We start from the raw sequence: 21254 nt of genomic DNA on the forward strand, positions 1-21254 counted from the left end.
TAGTACCAAAAAGAAGCTATAATTCTAAAATAAGCTGAAACTTTAATCAGCTCTCAGACATACACTTAATTGGCCTTCTTAATCGTAAAAAAATAATAATAATAACTAAATTTTTTTTAATATCTCCTAAATAAATAAATAAATATATATATATATATTTAAACAATTTTTGCCCATCAAATTTGGGGCCTTTCTCTAGTAGGGGGCCCTAAACAATGGCATAATTGGCCTAGGCCTAGGGCCGGAAAGCAATAAAGGGACAATGGGATTCTTTGTTTGGTGAATATTGTCTACTTGTCTTTGAAATTTCATGTGTGAGAAAAAAATAAAAAACGAGGTATAGGTTTTTAAAGGAAGAAGAGTCGATACTGTTGAATCTTCTTTGCATGCAGTCAAATTTTTCAACTTGTAGGTGATAATATTTAATGCGTCTCTTTGTCTTTGAAGTGAAGTATAGGTTGGTTTTCTATATTAGACTTCCTACGGTATTTATCAAGCATCCAACAAATGCAAGTACGAAAGCAAAATACAAGTGTAATAAAATAAGAAAGCAAAAAGTGAAATAGTGAATAGTGGTGTGTGTGTGTGTTAAACACAGTGTGTAATGTTAAAGTACCAATAAAACTTCTCTTTAATTGATTCCTCCTTTGTGTTTTCTACTTGAGCACTTCTCTTTAATTGATTCCTCCTTTGTGTTTTCTACTTGAGCACAGTGAGATTGTGTTTGCTAAGATACTTTCTTCTCGATGTGGGCCAAAGTGGGCATTTGCCCATTTCGCCCCGAACAAGTAGTAAAATGTTCATGTTTTGAAACTATCTAACAAAATACCCCTATTTTGAAACTCGGTTTTTAAAAAATCGAGTTTCAAAACTCGATTTAATGAAAATCGAGTTACTTGCAAAATGCTACATGGAACTTGAGTTCCATGTTTTTTTTTAAAAAAATTTTTTTGCCTATAACTCAATTTTCTAAGAATCGAGTTTTTCATTGAAACTCGATTTTTAGAAAATAGAGTTTAAAACAATGGCATATGGTTAAATAGTTTCAGAACAGGAGCATTTTACTACTTGTTGTGGACGAAATAGGCAAATGCCTATTTTGGCCTCTTGATGTGACACAAAACTTACAAGCATTATACACAATAGAATTGAGTTTGATTTATCAAAACTTGATTAGAAATGAAACCTTTCTTTGAATAGCCTTTCCAAAAAAATTTGTGCAATAAATCTTCTTTACCACATCAGAAAACTTTTACAAATAGTGCCTGCTTTCACGCACTTTCTTCAATTCTTGCTACTCGTACTATTACAACTCAAGAATTGAGAAATTACACTTGAGTTCAATTTCAATATGAAAATCAACTAAATATAATCTTCCCTTTAGAGATTAGTGGATTCATTGTTGAGAACTTACATAGTTTATTCATTAAGCATAAACCTAAACTGTCCGTATATAGCCCTTAAATGAACATCACTGGTTGACCTCATCAAAGGTATGAGTTTACGAAAGCAATAACAAATAAAAATTTCATCATTGTAATGTCTTGATAAATTGAACAACAGCTTTGGCAGTATTGAGTGCTGCAAGAGGTCCAAATTTTGAAATTGCATTTTCTCCTGATTGTCCTCCGGCTAAATCTGATAACCCTCTGAATACTATCACTGGGAAACCATTTGACAAGCTTGTCTGAAAGAAGTACCATTTTGTATTAGCTATTTCTCTATATAAAATAAGTTCCTATTAGGTTATCAAAGTGCAAAATGCATAACCACTAATTTAATTGGAACTAAAATCTACTCACATGAATGAATAAAAGCTTTTGTGTTTATCTTTAGGGTAACTTGGCTATTTTTTTCAAAATATGATAAGATTTAAAGTAATGCATTCGCTACAAGATAATTACTCTTTACCATCAAGTTAAGACATTAATGTGTGTGTGTGTGTGTGTTTTTTTTTTTTTTTATGAAGGCATAATTCAATTTCGAGTCTCTTATTCAACTATGAGAGTTTGTCAATTGAACTAACTAAATCTACGCCATCCATGCAAAGGTTAAATTAAACTTATATATATTGCCTGCCAATCATCATTAAGCAATCAATTTGTAAATAATACAATAATTTTTTTTTTTTTTTTTTGAGAGAGAGTTTCAACCTATGGCGTCTGTTCTTGATGATAGCTCTTCGCCATCAGACTAAGATACCAATTAGTTTTTGGTGTAGGCAATGATTGAACCTCAGATCTTTTATACAACCATCAGAGACTTATAACTGTTATATAAAGTGATTAAGAAACTTACCAATACTACAGCTGCACTCTCCATATCTATGGACGACACGTGAAAATTTCTAACCAAAAAATTCCTATAAGCTGCATTATCCACAAAAATGTTGGATGTTGATCCCCTTAGTCCAACTACTAGCTTGGGCTTGTGTGGGAGGCACAAGCTTGAATTCACACATTGTTCCAATTCCATCCCCTGAAAAAGTACTCAAATTGAAAATATAATCAATAAAAAGAAAATACCCTACTTATTTGATCCTCAAACTATGAGATAAAGTTTAATTGAGTTTCTCAAATATTAATTGTATCAATATAATTGCTTAACCTTCAAAATCAATTCAATTTCACCTTGAACTCTCCTCTTTGTTTGAATTTTAATGAAATTAATAGTTGAACTTAATTTGATTTTAATTTTTTTTTTTAACTTTATATTATAACCTTTTAATTTATATTCCATTTGCCACACTAAGTAATTTCGTTAAATTTTAAATGGAGAGAAGATTCAATGATAAAATTGAGTTGATTTCAAAAGGGGACTAAATTGATACAATTAATTGGAACTAAGTTTATATGATTAATTATCAAGGGACCAAACTAAATTTTTAATTTTATCTTTAATTTTGGGGTATTTTAGTTATTTTAGGGATTTCTGAGTATTTTTTGTCATTTTAGAAAATTTTTGAATATTTTGATCATTTTAGAGGTTTCATGATATTTTTGGTCATTTATAGTGTATTTTAGTCATTTTGGTGGTTTTAAGGGTATTTTGGTCTTTTTAATGGTTTTGGGATATTTCAAAGTTGAGTGATTTGGGTAAATGATACTTGGGTCTAGTTGGGTAATTAGTTCTTATTTTAATGGGTGGGTAAATAAGTTTGGGTAGATTTTGCCGTCTATATTAAGTTGGAGTACCAAATTAAAAATTTAACCCAAAATAGATTTTGATTATCAACAAGATTATAAAGTTCTAGATCAATTTATCAGTCATTTCCTGAAATTTCGATCATCAAATTACCTTACCCATATTTTACCTAACTTAATTAATTTGATTACAGAATGGAAGAAAATGTCAAAGGAGAAACTTTAATTTTCCTTGTTTTTTTATTGGCTGTAGTACTATACCTAGTTGTCAATACTTGTCACTATCTTATATTTGGGCACTACACATTTGGTGTTTTGTGGCTATGCCAAATGACTTTTGGATGTTAAGGCATGGAGTAATAATGTTACATACAATTCCTTATCTATTATAATTTATATGAACTCAATTTGACTTGTCATTGCCTTACCTAACAATTTAAACTTCATAGTCACCGACAAATTTCCAAATTTCCTATCTGATCTATCTTTCTGTTGACTAGAAAATACATAATAATAACAAAAATAATCCAAAAAGTAGGAAGAAGAAGCTTGAATGTTAGTCATACCTCCAAGTTGGCAGCTAGATGAAGCCAATGCTTACTTGTTTCTGCCCAAAACAGCGGCTGAGCAGTATTGGGCTTCCCCAACTCAGAGTAGAATTCCTCATCACTATACCCAATATGTCCCAACAAATTAGTTCCTTCACCTTTTGGTACATTGTAGCTTGCAATATCCAAGTGAACAACATCGCTAAGGTTCGTTGTACTGTTAAGGTTCTGTCAACAAAAGAGTTTTTCTCACATAAGCAGCACAGAACATATAGTCCATAGAACAACCAAAGCAAAAAAAAAAAAAAAAAGATTCATATAAAGACTAAAAGACACTAAAGTTATAGAGTTAACTAAAATATATACCACCCAGCCCCAAATGCCAGTGTTAGCAAATTGTTTGGGAATGATAACATCTCCAATGGACATAGAATTATTTGCATTCCCAGCAATGCCAAAATGGATTATGCCCTTTATGTCAAACAAATCCAGCATTTGTTGTGTTGCTGCTGCAGCATTTACCTGATTTACCCAACACCAATCGGAATAACAACTATAAAGGTTAGCAACAAGGCACATAGAGATTGATTATATATATAAGAAAATTGAAATATTAAGGTAAACTGGTTGTAGCTGGTATTCTTTGGTCATCAAAATAGCATCTAGTAAAATAACGACATCATTTTTTGTGTTCCATTTTATACTTTACTAACTTTAATATTATGTCACCTTAAAAAAGTGACCAACTATGATTCATGAAACATTAAGTGGGACTGATGATTTTTATTCAAAAACAACATAACCACCATGGTGTATGCTACAGTATTTAGAATCTGAAGGTGTATTTAGTTACCATTCCAACCCCACATCTCACATAGATGACTTTCTCACCATGGATATTTCCAACCCGGAATCGCCGGCCTGCAAATTTCAAGTTGTATTTTTAACAAACTAATTCAATCCCAATAACTACAACTTCAACAAGGCATAGATGGAGGGGAACAAAATTCACCTGATAAGTCAACAAATGGGTGAGTTTTGTGAGGCTTAAAAGCCCCAGTAGCAAAAAATGCATTCTCTTCAGGTTCATACACTGTGATGAGACCAAGATAAGGCCCTCTGCGGTTTACCTCCTTGATTGCAGTCAGAGATTTCAACCTGTTTAGTGGTAAAGCAAATGCATCAGGAACAATTCCAACCCGGAATCGCCGGCCTGCAAATTTCAAGTTGTATTTTTAACAAACTAATTCAATCCCAATAACTACAACTTCAACAAGGCATAGATGGAGGGGAACAAAATTCACCTGATAAGTCAACAAATGGGTGAGTTTTGTGAGGCTTAAAAGCCCCAGTAGCAAAAAATGCATTCTCTTCAGGTTCATACACTGTGATGAGACCAAGATAAGGCCCTCTGCGGTTTACCTCCTTGATTGCAGTCAGAGATTTCAACCTGTTTAGTGGTAAAGCAAATGCATCAGGAACAACAGGCAGAAAGAAAACTAAAACCTGCATAAGCAGTGAACAACTTGTAACTAGTTTTGCAGCCATGGTTAGGTTCTGGTGAAAGAGACTGATTTATTTGCCAATATATAAGCTATATAAGAAAATGACTTGTTCAGACTCAAAGAGATTCCAGCAAGGCATATTCTAAAATTATCTAAGACTTTTGTTTGGCCGGTGTCATCACACGCGTACTTACTTTGTTACGAGTAATGGTTATTACAAACATACTTATTGGCGGCTCTACATGCAAGCCGGGTGGTCAAAAGATTATCCTAATTTGTAAAAAATATATATATACACTTGTTAAAAAAATATTATATGCTAAACTAACTTATTGTGATTACCCTAATAAAAATTTTAAGTACTCTGATTTGAGAATTACAAAAACTAGTCGCGGACCCACGCGTTGCGCGTGGTTATTTATTTATTTTTTTTATGATCATGTTATTATTTGAAATATTTTTGAATGTGTTACTACTTAAGTTGCATTATATATGTATAAACAATATATTGTAGGATTTGTGATGATAGAAGGTATTGTGTTGGAATTAGATGTGGAAAGGATACAACTATAGTTGGCGTTGTAGTCAGTCAAGAGATGATCATCCATCTTCCCAAGTTAGTAAAATTTAATTAGTTTAAAATTAGATAGAAAGAATTTTATAAATTCGAAGTTAGCGTCATGCTAGGTGAAAACTTTAGAGGACTGTAATAAGTTGTTTCAAGTGTTCTAAAATAAATTTTAATAATAAAAAAAGATCTATTCCTTTAAAGATAGAGATTATTATTATAAACAGGATGAGGAAATTTTATTGTATTATGCTTTTTGGAAACATAATTTCTACCAAACTCGGTTGGCTAATTTATACATTTCCAAGTCAATTGAGCACATTTTGCATGTTACATGTAATTCTTCATTTCCATATGGGTAACGACATTCATGATCCCAATGACCCACTCCATTTCTCTTGCATGCTTGGTTTTTTGGGATGCGAAATGTGTTTGTTCCAAAAACTGTATGTCGAAGGACTTGGTGATAGTTTTGCAGCAATTATTTTCCATTTGGTTGGTTTAGAATTGATAATAGTAATTGTATACCTTCATCATTTGATTTGCATAACAACGTAATTGCGAGTCCATACTTTGCATTTTTGTCTCCTTCTATGTTTGCTTGAAGAAGGATTTGTTTTCCCACTTTAGTTTGATCTCGTACAAAATATTTGTGAGCTCCAACCCAAAATAGTGCTTGTTTATTTGCAGCCCTAAAGCATTGATGAATGAGTTTTCCTTCATCGTTTCGAAGGAATAATGGATTTTGGAGTAGTCCAGTTAGGTTGATGTGGTGAAGAACTTTTTTTCTTTTGGTTAGCCGATTGAATCGCTTGCAGCTGTTTTTAAAAAACGAAAAGACATATTAAGAAAGTAATGCGTTAGAAAAAATGAACTGGTGACAAAACATGACAATAATCATATACTAAGAAAAACTTTGCATCTGTTCAGCCCTAGGGAGTGTAATTTTTTTTTTTTTTAATTGCAATATTTGATTGATGAACCTATAAATTTTTTTTTGTTTTAGAAATATAACAATGACTATAGAATTGTGGACTACTTCCTAGTAAAAAGTTAATAAAAAGAGGAAATTGAAACTTGGGATATATGGATCAACATTGTAATGAGAAAGAATATATATATATATAATATATATATATTATATATATATTATATATATATATATATATATATATATATATATATATATATCTATATATATATCCGCATCACGCTGACTATGTAACATCATTCATGTCATGACTTTGGAATACAGCATTTGTGTAACGCAGGAAACTTTAATGTGAAGGGTCGTAGCCATAAAGAAAAACTCTGCATCTGTTCAGCCCCTAGGGAGTGTATAAAAATTTTTTTTTTTTTTTTCAATTGCAATATTTGATTGATGAAGCTATAAATATTTTTTGTTTTAGAAATATAATGATGACTATAGCATTGTGCACTACGTCATAGTAAAAAGTTAATAAAAAGAGAAAATATAAGATTTCAATATTTTGTGCCACAATTTTGGATGTGGTTGATTGTGATTAGTAGGGAAAAAGTGGCGAGTTCATGTGAAAGTAACAAACATGAGATTTGAATTTAAAGTTGTGTATAAATAAAATAATAAGCATTGTGGCTGCAAAACAATAAAAATTATGAGATATTTTCATGGTTTTAAAAACCGAACCGGTTATAGAACCGTTTTTTTTGTAATTTCCGGTTCAACTCCGGTTTTTGACCGGTTTTTCGGTTGTTGACCGGTTATTGACCAGTTTTGGAGCTTTTAACCGGACCGGATTGGCCCCCGGTTCCCGGTTGAACCGGTCGGACCGGCCGGTCCGGTTTTTAAAACAGTGGATATTTTTGCACCAGTCATGTTTTTCGATAGAAAATATGTAATCTTTGAACATATTACAATCTCATCTGACGATTATCTTAAAATCCGAACATCATGTAGTCCTAAAAAAAATTTAGTGAATTATTTTACAATCTCATATGACAGTTATCTCAAAATTTGAATATCATGTGGTTCTAGAGTATTTGGAACATATTTTATTTATAAAATTTCCCCATTTTCCCAACTTGTCTAGGTTTTAAATTCTTTTGTATCATGGGAATGTAATTCAATAAAATTTCATATTGAAAGATAGACATCATAGCTGCTGACGTGACTCCATAGTACCTACCAACCATCATTTACTAACTGTCATTATAGTAAAAAATCATTTGAAATAACTGGTGGATAACATGAACACCCTACCAATAATATGAGGACTATTTTAGCTAAGAATTTCATTTTAGAGAGACCTGAAGAAATATTCCAGCTCGCGTGAACTTGTAATTTAATAGCTAATCCATTATGATTTGGTAGAAACCAAAAGATAATATAAAAATTATTTTAGCACATAAAAAGATAATATAAGCTTAATTTTATAATAGCCTTTTCATTAATTGAGAGTTGGACATACTTTACGAAACAATCCAGCTGTTGAACTTGCGATTTAATAGATAATCCATAATCAATTGGTACAAAATATGAACAACCTACACAACCGAAAAATTAAAAAAAAATTAAAAAAAAAAATTAGCATAGCCTTTTCATTTTATAGCTGTTCAACTTGCAACTTAATAGATATTCCGTAATCAACTGCTAGGAATAATGTACGACTTATACAACCAAATAAAAAATTAAAAAATATTTTAGCATAGCCTTTTCATTTTATTTATAATTAAAAGTTACAAATACTTGAAGAAACAATCCAGCTTAAAAACGTGTAAATTAACGGGTAACTTGTGAGGAACTGGTGATTAAAATAGTAATCAGAACGATGACAGGTGTCCACATCATTCAACACCAAGACCTTTAATGTGATATTTTTGCACCATTCATGTTTTTCAATAGAAAATATCTAATCTCTAAACATATTACAATCTCATCTGACGGTTATTCCAAAATTTGAACATCATGTGATTCTAAAGATTTTGGAATTTTTACTAAATTATTTTACAATCTCATTTGACAGNAATAGATAATCCATTAATCAACTGGTATAAATATGAACAACCTACACAAGTAAAAGAAATGTAAAAAATATTTTAGCATAGCTTTTCATTTTATTTATAATTAAAAGTTACAAATACTTGAAGAAACAATCCAATTTTTGAACTAAACACCCTACACAACCAAAAATAATATAAAATTATTCAAGCATACCAAAAGATAATATAAATATTTTAGCATAGCCTTTTCATTTTATTAATAATTGAGTGTTGGACATACTTGAAGAAACATTCCAACTTTATTTACAATGGAATTTCCCAACAAAGCAACTCATTCAACAATGTCCTATTTTTTTTTTTTTTTTGGTTATTTTCTTTGGTTACACAAACTGTTCGGCCAAATGTGGAATTTCCTAGCAAAGCAACTCATTAAACAATACATTGTAGTAAAGTAGAAGTAATATGTTCTGACTATGTGCAACTTATCAAGCTCTGACCACTCACATATTTGTTTTTTATCCAGATAGACTGCTACCTCTGCATCTATAGTGGTAATAGCTCTGGATCTATCAATGACACTGTGGACCAAGAGGCACATGGTTGATGTACTTTGGTTATTTATTGTGCGTTACAAAAGAGAATCTGCAAAATCATATCCAAAGGCATATGGGATAATATGGAAGGTGATGATGTGGCTTTTGTATTAAGTTTGTGGCAAGAGACAATGGTTTGGATGAAAGTTTACCGATATAAATGCTGTATTGGGAAATTTTCTCCAGCTAGTACAATATTGCCTAAAATATCAACATGAATGGTCCCCTCCCCAACCTTTCCAAATATTTAAAAAAAAAATTCAACTTTAGTAGCAAAATTTGGATCTACCAAACCTAGGTGCCTAAAAATTCCAAAATCTAACCTCATTCAAATATATGTGCTTAAACAAATCCATTGGGACTCTATTTTTATTTATTTATTTATTATTATTATTATTATTATATAAATATATAAGTCAAATTTGTTGGGACTCTCTCAGTATATAAATTTTGGTGGTAGTAGGCCATGTATGTTTGTGGTCCCTTGGCCTAAGTTTTGTTGCTGGGAAGTTCCAATTAATATTATAATTGTTGGTGGCAGGCTTGTTTATATATATATATATATATATATATATTTGTTCTTTGTTTTTATCATTTTTATTGTTTCTAGCTAACATTGAAATGTCTTTTGTCCAATGCCGGCTTTTGCTGCATTAGTTAAATGGATTTTGAGTCATTATGTACTGCTAGTGTTCTTCTTTGTATGTGGCTAAGCTTGTTCTGGGAGTTTACGCAAATTCACAATGGTGGTCAATTATGTATTGTAGCTATAGTTAAGGGCAGAGAGGAGTGGTTTGCTGTGACTTTGAGTGCAATTCACAAAAGAAAAAAGGATTAAAGAAGAACCTTAAGATGATATCTTTAATTACTACCCTTAATTTTGAGTGCAATTGAGTAAAGAAAAAGAATTAAAGAAGAACCTCAACATGATATCTTCAATTACTACTTTTGATTCTCACCAACACACATATCATGTGTTAGCATAGGATCATAGTTGGCTGCTGCTTTTGGTCAGATGTGAAGACAAATGCATCATATCTTTGATATGCACCCTAAACTATTTCAACATCAACAAAATTAATAATTGGATTCATATCTTATAACTGGGATTTAGGCGTATCTTACTAAATTTTTCATTATGATATATAGGATATAGAAGTCATGTAGATGTGGGGTACATATATGATTAATGCATTGATAACAATCAGGGTTTTTTTTTTCCCCTCAAAAAATCAGGCCCAAAACTTGATTTAAATTAAAGCCACAAGTGATAACTTTCATTCACTTCACTATATTGGGCTTCCATGCTCATTTTATCTGTTTAATAAAATTTCTCCCTAATTCACCATATACTTGTATTTAGTCTAAAATACAATAGAAACTCACATACTTACATCCAATGACTCCCTAAAATCTGGCCATACCCACTCCTAACAACCACTCAAACTCCAGTATACCACTATCAAACTACTTCCCTCAGTCATGGAATATAAACAATCAAGAGAGATGAAAACTCACTTTAAATCCCCTTGGAATGGATGAGACGTGCCACCAACACTTTATACTTCACTACTTTAGAGTCTTACATTCTTCCAATAAGCCACAATACATTAAAAAAATGACACCTGAGATATTTCCAAATAAACCAAGGTAAAATAAAATAGTTTTTTTGGTAGTAAAATTGTAGCACTATTGAAACGACATTCAGGCAATCTCACAAACACATCAATGGCATGCCAAGATGCTTGTCTAATATAAACACAACACAAACACACGAAAAAAAAAAAAAAAAAAAAAAATCTCATATTAATATAAACAAAGCATAAAAGTTTTGCACCAAAAAAAAAAAAAGAATTGAAACAGAGAATAAAAGTTTTGCACCCAATCCAATGACTCCCTAAAATCTGGTCATACCCATTCCTAACAACCACTCAAACTCCAGTATACCACTATCAAACTACTTCCCTCAGTCATGGAATATAAACAATAAGAGAGATGAAAACTCACCTTTAAATCCCTTGGAATGGATGAGACGTGCCACCAACACTTTATACTTCACTACTTTAGAGTCTTACATTCTTCCAATAAGCCACAACAAATTAAAAAAATGACACTTGAGATATTTCCAAATAAACCAAGGTAAAATAAATAGTTTTTTTGGCAGTAAAATTGTAGCACTATTGAAACAACATTCAGGCAATCTCACAAACACATCAATGGCGTGCCAGGATGCTCGTCTAATATAAACAAACACAACAAACAAAAAACAAACAAAAAAAAGGCATCTCATATTAATATAAACAAAGCATAAAAGTTTTTCACCAAAAAAAAAAAAAGAATTGAAATAGAGAATAAAAGTTTTGCACCCAAAAAAAAAAAGAATTGAGATGTAGAGATACCTCAACCAAAGCAGGGAGGTTCTGTCAGTATTTATAAACCATGTGGAAAGGAATAAATGGAGGAAGGAAATCAGATAGGCAGCCGTTACTGAGAAACAGTAGAGCAGGAAGGTGGGAAGCTTTCAAACTCTCTGTTTTCTCACGCAATACCTGAAGCTTCAATGTTTTTTTTTTTTCCTTCTTTTTCCTCCTTTAAGCTTCCCTCTACGTTACATGCAATGCAATATTTCAAAACCCTAAATGCAAAACCTGAACGCCTCCCTTTCTCTTTTTTTCATTTTTTTTTTTTTTCATTTTTCTTTCTTCCAAACCTGCTTGAACATACCTTTTTTTTTTCTTTTCTTCTTTTTTCTTTTTCCTCCCTTTAAGCTTCCCTCTACGTTACATATTTCAAAACACTACGCTTCCTTCTTCTTCTTTTTTTTTCCAAACCGGCTTGAAAGTTTGATATTTTTAATTTCTTTTTCCTTTAAGCTGAACTGAAAAGGTTTTGGGTTGGGCTTGATAGTGGAACTAAATAAATAATAGGTGGGCTGAATTAATTATACCAATTTATTATAGGATGATAGTGGGAGTAAATAAATAAGTAGTGGGTTGCAGTTATAGGGCTGAGATTTATAGGGCTACAAATTGTAAAAACCAATTAAAAATTGAAGGAAAAATTATTTTTTTTAATAAAGAAAATGACGTGGCAGCTGATGTGGCGCAACATGAGAGCAGCGAAATTAAAAGCTACGCTTCAGCTTTTAGTAATATATAGATATAGATTTGGGTTCAACAAAAATAACAGTGCTATTACATTCACAACATTTTCACAATAATTTCACAAAAAATATAAATGTGATAAGTTGTTATTAATTCAAATTTAGGTCAAATACTAATATTATTTTTTACCCACTAATAACAACTTTTTACATAAGATTTATTGTAAAAATGTTATAAACGTAATATTACTCCAAAATTAATTCTGCCCCAAACATAATTCTTAATCCCTTTTTTTTTAAACTTAAATAATAACAATAAATATTAGCCCAAATAACAACAAACATAAACCAAACAAAAATAATACAAGACCAAACAACAACAAATAAAAAAAAAAATTATTCAACAAAATATCTATTATAAAACAAAAAGATAAATTTGTAACTCGTTCAACTTATTCAATAAAAATAATTTCTAATTTCATTTTTCCTTAAAAAATAGTACTAAGAAAAATATTGTAGTAATTTAAATTTATTAGTGACCGCCCTAAATAAAATTCCTAGAGCCACCACTCATCATAATACATTGTTTTTTAACTAAAATCATAACTTCAAGTCGTAATTTCAGTTAAAAAACAATGTGTATAGTGTGTAGTATGTAATAGTACTATTTTACCTTTTGGTATCATTGCATTAATCTCTTTCCTTTTCATATCTCAACGTAGCAATACGATGTTTAGGTTAAGTGGCAAAAGTCAAGTAAGCAACAAAGAAATTATTTAATAGAGTTGGGTTTAAAAAAAAAAAAATTGGGGTGAACAATAGAGTTGGGGTTAAGTGGCAAACCCACGGTATGTTGTAATACTAATCATCATTAATAAAAATGATACCAATGATGTGTTAATGTCAAAGTGATGTTATTTTAATTACAATTTATCATATTAGCCTTTGTGAAAAAATTATAAAAAATTGATATGCTCTCATACTATCGTTTTTCTTATCTTTATAGGATAAGAAAAGGTGATCTATTTTAATTGAAGAATTAAATTATGATTCAATTTTCCAGTAAACAAAAGTAAGAAAACCATAACTATCAGTGGTCTTGGAAATAAAAACTAGAGTTTTTATTTTTACTTGGGAGAGAAAAAAACCATAACTATCAGTGGTCTTGGAAATAAAAATGAGAGTTTTTTTCACTTGGGAGAGAAAACAGAATGAGAGAGGGAGAGAGAGAGACGACGACGACTCACAAGTTCTGAATTTCTTCAAAGGTTTGAACTTTGAATATCAAGGAGGATTTGTAGGAATTTGGTGGGTGAATTCCATCATAATATTTGACTTTTTGAGCATTTTGACCTCTTAAAGTTTGTAGTTTTTTATGAGAAAATTATGATGTAATTCTTATTGAGATATTTTTACTGGTTTATTTTTGTTGCTAATATAGAGATATTTTTACTTGTATTATCTGTTATTGGTGTCAATCTTGTTTTTAAGGCATTAACTTGAGAATAAATAATTAATTTTATGATAGTGTGTTTGTTTGGAGTTGGAAGGTGGAGAAAAATATAAGTGAATAACTCCGAGAATTCAGTCAACACTCAACCCCGATTTGTTTCTATGATATTTCTCTTCAAATGAAAAGGTTTTTTTTTTCTTTTCTTTTTTTTTTTTCTTTTTTTACGTTAGTATTTTTGTATAGTTTATGTGCTGTTTGATTGAATTATGTTCCAGACTTAAGAATTTTTGTTACAATATCTGTTGAGATTGTTTGAAATTATTTGTTGAATTTCTTAATTCACAAAAAAACTAGTTTTAACCCAATAAAGTGGTAATTTTTTTTTTTTTTTTTTGGGATAAAAGGGGAGTATTATTTAGATATTAAAGAGTTTATAAAACAATAGGCTTATAAGCCTCTAACAGTGTGTTTGGTTGGAGTGAAAACAATGAGGATGGAAAATAGAAAGAGGAAAATAAGGTAGAAAGTGTCATTATCCATTGTTTGGTTGAGGAAAGAAAATAGGAAAAACAGAAAATAGGGAAGAAAGTTTTTCCTCCAAACCTACTTTTTTTAAGGACAAAGTTTAGCTACAAAATCAATTGTAACCTAAGGCTACAAACTACTCTAATAAACTAACATATGTAAAAAATGACATATGGATTGCACATGATTACTTAAGTTAAAATTAACCCAACTAACCCTAGTTAACTACACCACCTATTCAAAAAAAATAAAAACTAAAAACTAAAAACCTAAAAAGGACAAAATGTATAATCTCTCTCTCTATCTCTTTCATTGAAGAAACCCGGCCAGCTCCCAAAACCAAAGACCCAAACCCTCCTATCTCCACCGCTAGCCAGCCAACCCAAACCCTCTGTTTCCACCACCGACCAAATTCAAATCAGTTGATCCTTTCGCTTTTGTAGACACCTTAGAATAAATAATAGAATCTTTCTTCGGCCTTGTCTGTGTTGGAATTATACTTAAAAAGTAATAACTCAAGAGAAACAAATATAATACATCTATCAATTAACAATTATATCATGTGCATATGCAATAAAAATCAACAATAAGATGTGAAAAATTTACATACTAGATTATGTTATTCAAGGACCTCACAAGCAATCAGGATGCTCTCCCCAGCTGGTCAGGATTAACAAGAGCTTTTTTTTCTCTTTCACACCCCCTTGCAAGTGTGGCCTTGACAATATTTATAATATTCAGAAAGGACATGACCAGCCATAAAATCCTTCCTATCGTAATAACACTTCATGTAACAGAAATGTTACATTTGTTAATAAACAACTTTATTAATTAGATTCATTAATGAAGAAGTTCATTAATGTGTTATTACTTTTGTAACTCCATGCTAATACATGGATACATCTATCGTTCATATCCAGAACTACTATAATGACAACACCTTTAATAGGAATTCAAGTTACTGGTATTGACACGATAGATTTATTGAACATAGAGTTTGGATTATGGTACTTAGGTGCAATATGTGATTAGAATATTCTGCAGGTTATCTCACCTCTAGGATAATGTTCTTGTTCTTCATGATGATGAAACTTAAGTGGTTGAAATTGGACTCACATTGCCATTGGAATTCATGAAGGGTTAATGTGATTGACGACTCGTAAACACATAAACTGCCATCCTTTATTTGGTCTCAGTTTTGATTGCAATTTTGGATTTGGATTGGGAAGCATTTTCTAGTGAAAGTCTCGTCTTGTCATTATAATTTTTAGGGTAAAATATCATTTTCGTTCCTAAACTATCACAAAAGTTCGTTTTTCGTCCCTAAACTTTCAAAAGTTCGTTTTTCGTCCCTGAACTATCACAAAAGTTCGTTTTTCGTCCCTAAACTTTCAAAAGTTCTATTTTCGTCCCTAAAGTTTTCCAAATGTATTGATTTTCATCCCTCTCACATCAGCACACTGTCAAAGCCACGTCAGCACTCCGTCAGACGGAGGGACGGAAATTAATACGTTTGGAAAAGTTTAGGGACAAAAATAGAACTTTTGAAAGTTTAGGGACGAAAAACGAAATTTTGTGATAGTTTAGGGACGAAAAATGAACTTTTGAAAGTTTAGGGACGAAAAACAAACTTTTGTGATAGTTTAGGGAAGAAAATGATATTTTACCCTAATTTTTATTAACAACTTTATTGTGTTGGCCGGTGGTGGAGACAGAGGGTTTGGGTCTCTAGTTTTGGGAGTTGGGTTTCTTCAATGTGAGAGAGAGAGAGAGAGAGAGAGAGATTATATGTTTTGTCCTTTTTAGGTTTTTAGTTTTTATTTTTTTAATAGATGGTATAGTTAACTAGGTTAGTTAGGTTAAGTTTATTTATGTAATCACATGCAATGTACATGCCATTTTTTACACATGTCAGTTTATTAGAGCAGTTTGTAGCCTTAAGCTACAATTGGTTTTATAGCTAAACTTTGTCCCTTTTTTTATCCTCCCAATTCGGGAGAAAAATTGAGAGAGAAAAGTGCTACGAAATACATTTTATACAAATACTTTCTCACCTACCCCTCACTTTATTCATGATGACTTTTGCCTCTTCTCAGTATCGTTGCTTTTGGCTTATGTTTTTTTTTTTTTTTGGCAACGTTGCCTCTTCTTTTTTTCTTTTGATTTTCTAGGCTGCCTTTTTTTCTTTTTCTTTTTTCTTTCTTCTCGGCAGAAACGTTGCCCTTTTTTCTTTTTCTTTTTTCTTTTTTTTTTTTTTTATTTTTTTTTTGTTATTTGTCACTTTTTTGTTTTAATTGGGCATTATTATTTAACAATGGTATATGAGTAAATTTATTCAAACCCATTTTTTCCACCCCTCCACTTTTCCACTCTCAACCAAAAAAATAAGAGATAAAATAAAATATTTTCTATCATCCCACTTTTCCACTCTTTCAACCAAACAGACCTTAAAGGACACAGTCTACTGGTCCTAAGTGGTATATTTAATGGTGCTTTATGTTGTATAATTAAAACACATGAATAAAGAGTAAAGTCATCAAGATCATCATTCTAGCACATCCCCAAGATATGACATAAGAATCAGGAAAACAAGTTAAAAGAAAAAATCCCTTTTGAACCAATAATTGTAGTTATCATTCTAATAAAAAAATTATGTAGTGCCAGTGAATTGGTGATACTGATACATCCTGAAGGAATAATATAAAACCATGGTTTCATTGAATATGATTTAAAACAAAAAACAAAAAAACAATGGAATTTTTCTCCCCTCTAATAAGGTCTGCAAAATACTTGAGCAATAGAATATGATTGAGAAAAATCTGTTTTAATTGTGCCTAATCATCAATGATGATTAATTTATCCTTACAACTTGAGGCTTTAATTTTTATAAACCAAATAGACAAGTTGACAAATCATGTAATGCACGAAAAAATTTAATAAAATATAATTTTTCTATAGATATTATTTTCTCTTTTTTATTTTGCATATCAATATGAAATTTGATCATTATGATAGATATTAATGAGTAGTTATTATAATTTTGTATTGTATGAATCGATTAAATATATAATTATGATAATTATTAATAGGTAGGACAAAGTTTGGTTTCATACATGTTTGAATTATTGGGTTCTAACTTCTAACCACAATAGGAAGATCATATTTATCATTATCATGTGCATATTGCGTATGACTCACTTAACCCAATAAACCAAGTGAGTTATGTGTATTACACATGACGAGACATATCTCATCTTTTTATTGACGGTTGAAGCCAAACATTTTTCTAATAGGTATTTATTATGATTATGTTTGTATATATAACTAATTATTCTATTATTTAATAGAAAATAAAATACTAAAGCCACAAACTATGATAGCTTAAGATTCTAATTGAGCATTTAAATATAGAATAGAATTGAATTTTAATTTAAAAATATATATATATATATATATATTAGAAGATTGACATGTAAAATTGTGAGTCCTTAAAAGTTTATGTAATAAAATATCATGAGGTCAACCTAAGCCAAATGTTTTCATAAAACCACACCATAAACAATCTCTATCTCTCTCTTAATATCAAGATAAAAATAAATGAATAAATCACAACTTTACTTAATCATGTATTAACTTTTATCCAGGATAAAGTAAACACCCTTTTAAAAAATAATGATTTTTCATTTCTTTTTGTTAAATTATATGCTTGAACTATGATATTTAATTCTCTATATAAAATTACCCTTATTTTGGTTAGAATTAATTCATCAAGCTGTATATTTAATTCATCAAATTAACCTTGGTTTAATTAGTATTAAATATTTATTTAACCTATATTAAAATATAACCCCCCCCCCCCCAAAAAACAAAAAAAAAAACAAAAAAAAAAAAAATTATCCCCTCAAGCCTCAAACTATATCAAGTATTCAAGTTGGCCCTATAATCTAGTATAATGAAAATGAGATCTTCATGTTATATTTACACTAGTTGGTAACTTGAGCAATATATATATATATATATAAAGAAAAAAAAGTTTAAAAATAATATTAATTTTTTTCTTTTAGTTTTTTTCAAAGTATAAAATTTGATCATTATGGTAGTTTAAATATAGAATAGAATTTAAATTCAATTAAAAATATATACTAAAATAATAACGTGAAAAAATGTGAGTTCTCAAAAACTTATGTGACGCAATATATTAAGCTCAACTAAAAGTAAGTTCCAGTTAACTCAATTAGTAAAGTCTCTGATGGTTGAATAAGAGATCTGGGGGTCTATCTCCGCCTATACCAAAAACCAATCGGTATCTTGGTTTGATGATAAAAGGGCAATTATTAGGAGCGGACGCCATAGGTTGAAACTCTAATTCTCAAAAAAAAAAAAAAGTCAAAATGATATTGTTTTATATAGATTATAAATTATAAACGATGTAACTCATTGTAAGCATTATCTATTTCATGACAAGTTGGCTCTCGTATGCCATCCATAAATTCAACATAAATGTTACAGTTCATATAACATGCTTTTGTTATATTTCTCACTATAAATATTATTAACATTATAATGATTTTAAGAATACTATAAATTTTACTACATAATTCTTACAAAATTAATATATTTAATTTTAAAAAAATAAACAAAAATAATTAATAATTAATAATTAATAAATTTATTTATTATGTTGTTGATATGTCACCAATCACATCCATTGTCTTGTTTAGTTTGTAAACTTTTTGTAAAAAAATTGATACAATTTTTATTCTTCATACAATAAGTAACACAATTTACTCTAAATAAAACACTATTACCAAGTTTCAAGAAATTTAAATATTTTTCTATTAAATTCTATTACTATAAGTTTCAAGAAGTTTACAAGAGCTTTTGTTATTCCTTTTAAATTGGTTTAATCATCCACCATAATTTCTTTTAATGAAGATTATGTCTTACTACACAATATGCTTCTGTAAAATAATTTAATATATTATTACTATTTATTTTATTGTTGAAATTCAATAATATCAGTTTACTTTTTTGTTAAGTTGTACATGGCACAGACATATTGTTAATAAGATATAATAAGCATAGCATCTTATATACATTATTATATGACTCATTATAAACACTATAAAACGACGTGCTTACATAATGTTGCTTATTATCATTGAAACTAGTGTGTGACTCATGCATACGCATAAATGTATTTAAAAATAAACACATTTTTTATCATTAAAACAAAACTAATTATTAAAATTATTTGAAAAAGTAAACGTAATTAGTTATATGTTAAAATTCTTGCATAAATTTAATGCTAATTATGATCATTTCTTTTAATTTTTACTAAGATAGAATGCGTGATAATCTTTGTTGTATGATGATTTTTATTGGTAGATACATGATTGGTTTTTAATTTTTATTTTATAGTTCATTAATATTAGATTCTTAGTAATTTGAACTCATTAACTCACTTGACACAAAGATTAAAAATTTTAAGTGGACACAAGGCACAAAATTAGCCCGCAATTGAAATCTAATTTAAAATCTAATTGAATTTTCTCTAGGTTTTGACTTTATATATATATATATATATAATCAAAATAATTTAATCTAGTAAAATTCTATTAATAAAATTCTGAAAAGTTAAGAATATTTAATTAAAATTATATTACCAAAATTTTAAAGAAATTTAAAATAACTTTTCGTTACTTATTTCAAAGTATTTAAGTCATTCACTATAATTTTTTCGTACTTTTGAAAGAAAATCTTATATAAGGTTCTTCATTATGCAATTTGAAAAACTTTGAGGTAAATTTTTTTTTCTTTTATTTTTACTAGTATGTAACTCGTGCTTATGCACAGGAATGATAAATTATAATTGTGCTATTAATGTTAGTTTAGATCATTAAATATATAAGACATTAATTCGAAAATGACATTTGGAAGTATTAAAATGATTTTCCCTTACAATTTTAATGATATTGGTTATACCAAATTTCTCATTACACTACTATTATATATATAATTTGGAAATTACTATTGGACACTACAAATACAATATCAATTCACTATCACTGTCCGTGAAATTCTATTAAATACAATACAAAATAAAATAATAAATTGGTTCAATAATATCTACTAAATTGAATGGGAATAGGTGCATGGGATCATTTAACTCAATTACAATTTGTTACATTCAAGATCTTCACATACAAAATATGTAAATAGAAACAGTATAAAAAAATAAAATAAAAATACACTCGTTTGTTCAAAATATATATATATATTAAAAATAAAATAAAATAAAAGGCAAAAATCTAACACAATTTAATTTGTATAAAATGCTAACAAATGCCAAATCTAATTTTAATTTTAATCAAATTTTCTCTAAGCTTTGGTTATATATTTTCTAAATTTATTTATATTGGACTCCTCATTTAACACTGAATTAACTCATTTAACACAAAAATTTTAAAAATTTAGATAAGATGGAACATATAGTGCAAAATTTAACTCTAATTGAAATCTAATTTTTACACTAAATTAACTCACTTGGTACTAAAATTTAAAAGCTTAAATGAAATGAGACACATTGCGCAAAATTAACTCTAATTGAAATCCAATTTAAAATCTAATTTGATTTTCTCTCAGCTTTACCTAATAATATACATATAGACTATCAAATTTATTGTTCAACTTCAATGATATTAATGAATCGTTTCTCTAATTTGCATATACTTTTCAATTAATTCGTACATCACATACAAACTGCCAGTTTAATTCTCTCTGCCTCCCACATTATTACCTAAGTTTCTTTTTTAGTTTTTATAAGAAGACATAACC

At 29.4% G+C, this 21254-nt stretch overlaps 1 protein-coding gene across 3 annotated transcripts; it reads right to left on the reverse strand.

Annotated features, from left to right (window-relative positions):
• Positions 1-1250: 1250 nt before the first annotated feature.
• LOC112015120 (bark storage protein A) lies at positions 1251-5270 on the reverse strand. 3 transcript variants are annotated; one of them, XM_065764446.1, is made up of 6 exons: positions 4996-5270; positions 4545-4612; positions 4058-4213; positions 3710-3919; positions 2299-2478; positions 1251-1687 (listed from the first exon to the last, which is right to left on the reverse strand). In XM_065764446.1, exons 1-6 carry the CDS (start codon positions 5237-5239, stop codon positions 1532-1534), a joined length of 1014 nt encoding a protein of 337 aa, XP_065620518.1. In that variant the 5' UTR covers positions 5240-5270; the 3' UTR covers positions 1251-1531. The 3 variants fall into 3 exon arrangements, with proteins under 3 accessions (XP_065620518.1, XP_065620517.1, XP_023903246.2); XM_065764445.1 differs by lacking the exon at positions 4996-5270 and adding an exon at positions 4704-4877 and having other exon boundaries at positions 4046-4213; XM_024047478.2 differs by lacking the exon at positions 4996-5270 and adding an exon at positions 4704-4716.
• Positions 5271-21254: the final 15984 nt, after the last annotated feature.

This window comes from Quercus suber, unplaced genomic scaffold (genome assembly GCF_002906115.3).
Source record: "Quercus suber isolate HL8 unplaced genomic scaffold, Cork oak 2.0 scaffold_561, whole genome shotgun sequence".
Lineage (NCBI taxonomy): Eukaryota > Viridiplantae > Streptophyta > Magnoliopsida > Fagales > Fagaceae > Quercus > Quercus suber.

Bases quoted from the DNA above. Each gene is read 5' to 3' on its own strand.
- LOC112015120 (XM_065764446.1), bottom strand. From the start codon at position 5,239: ATGGCTGCAAAACTAGTTACAAGTTGTTCACTGCTTATGCAGGTTTTA. The intron at 3,920-4,057 runs GTATATATTTTA...TTTTGTTGACAG, and splicing joins CTGGCATTTGGGGCTGGGTG to AACCTTAACAGTACAACGAA. The intron at 2,479-3,709 runs GTATGACTAACA...GTACTTTTTCAG, and splicing joins ATCTAGCTGCCAACTTGGAG to GGGATGGAATTGGAACAATG.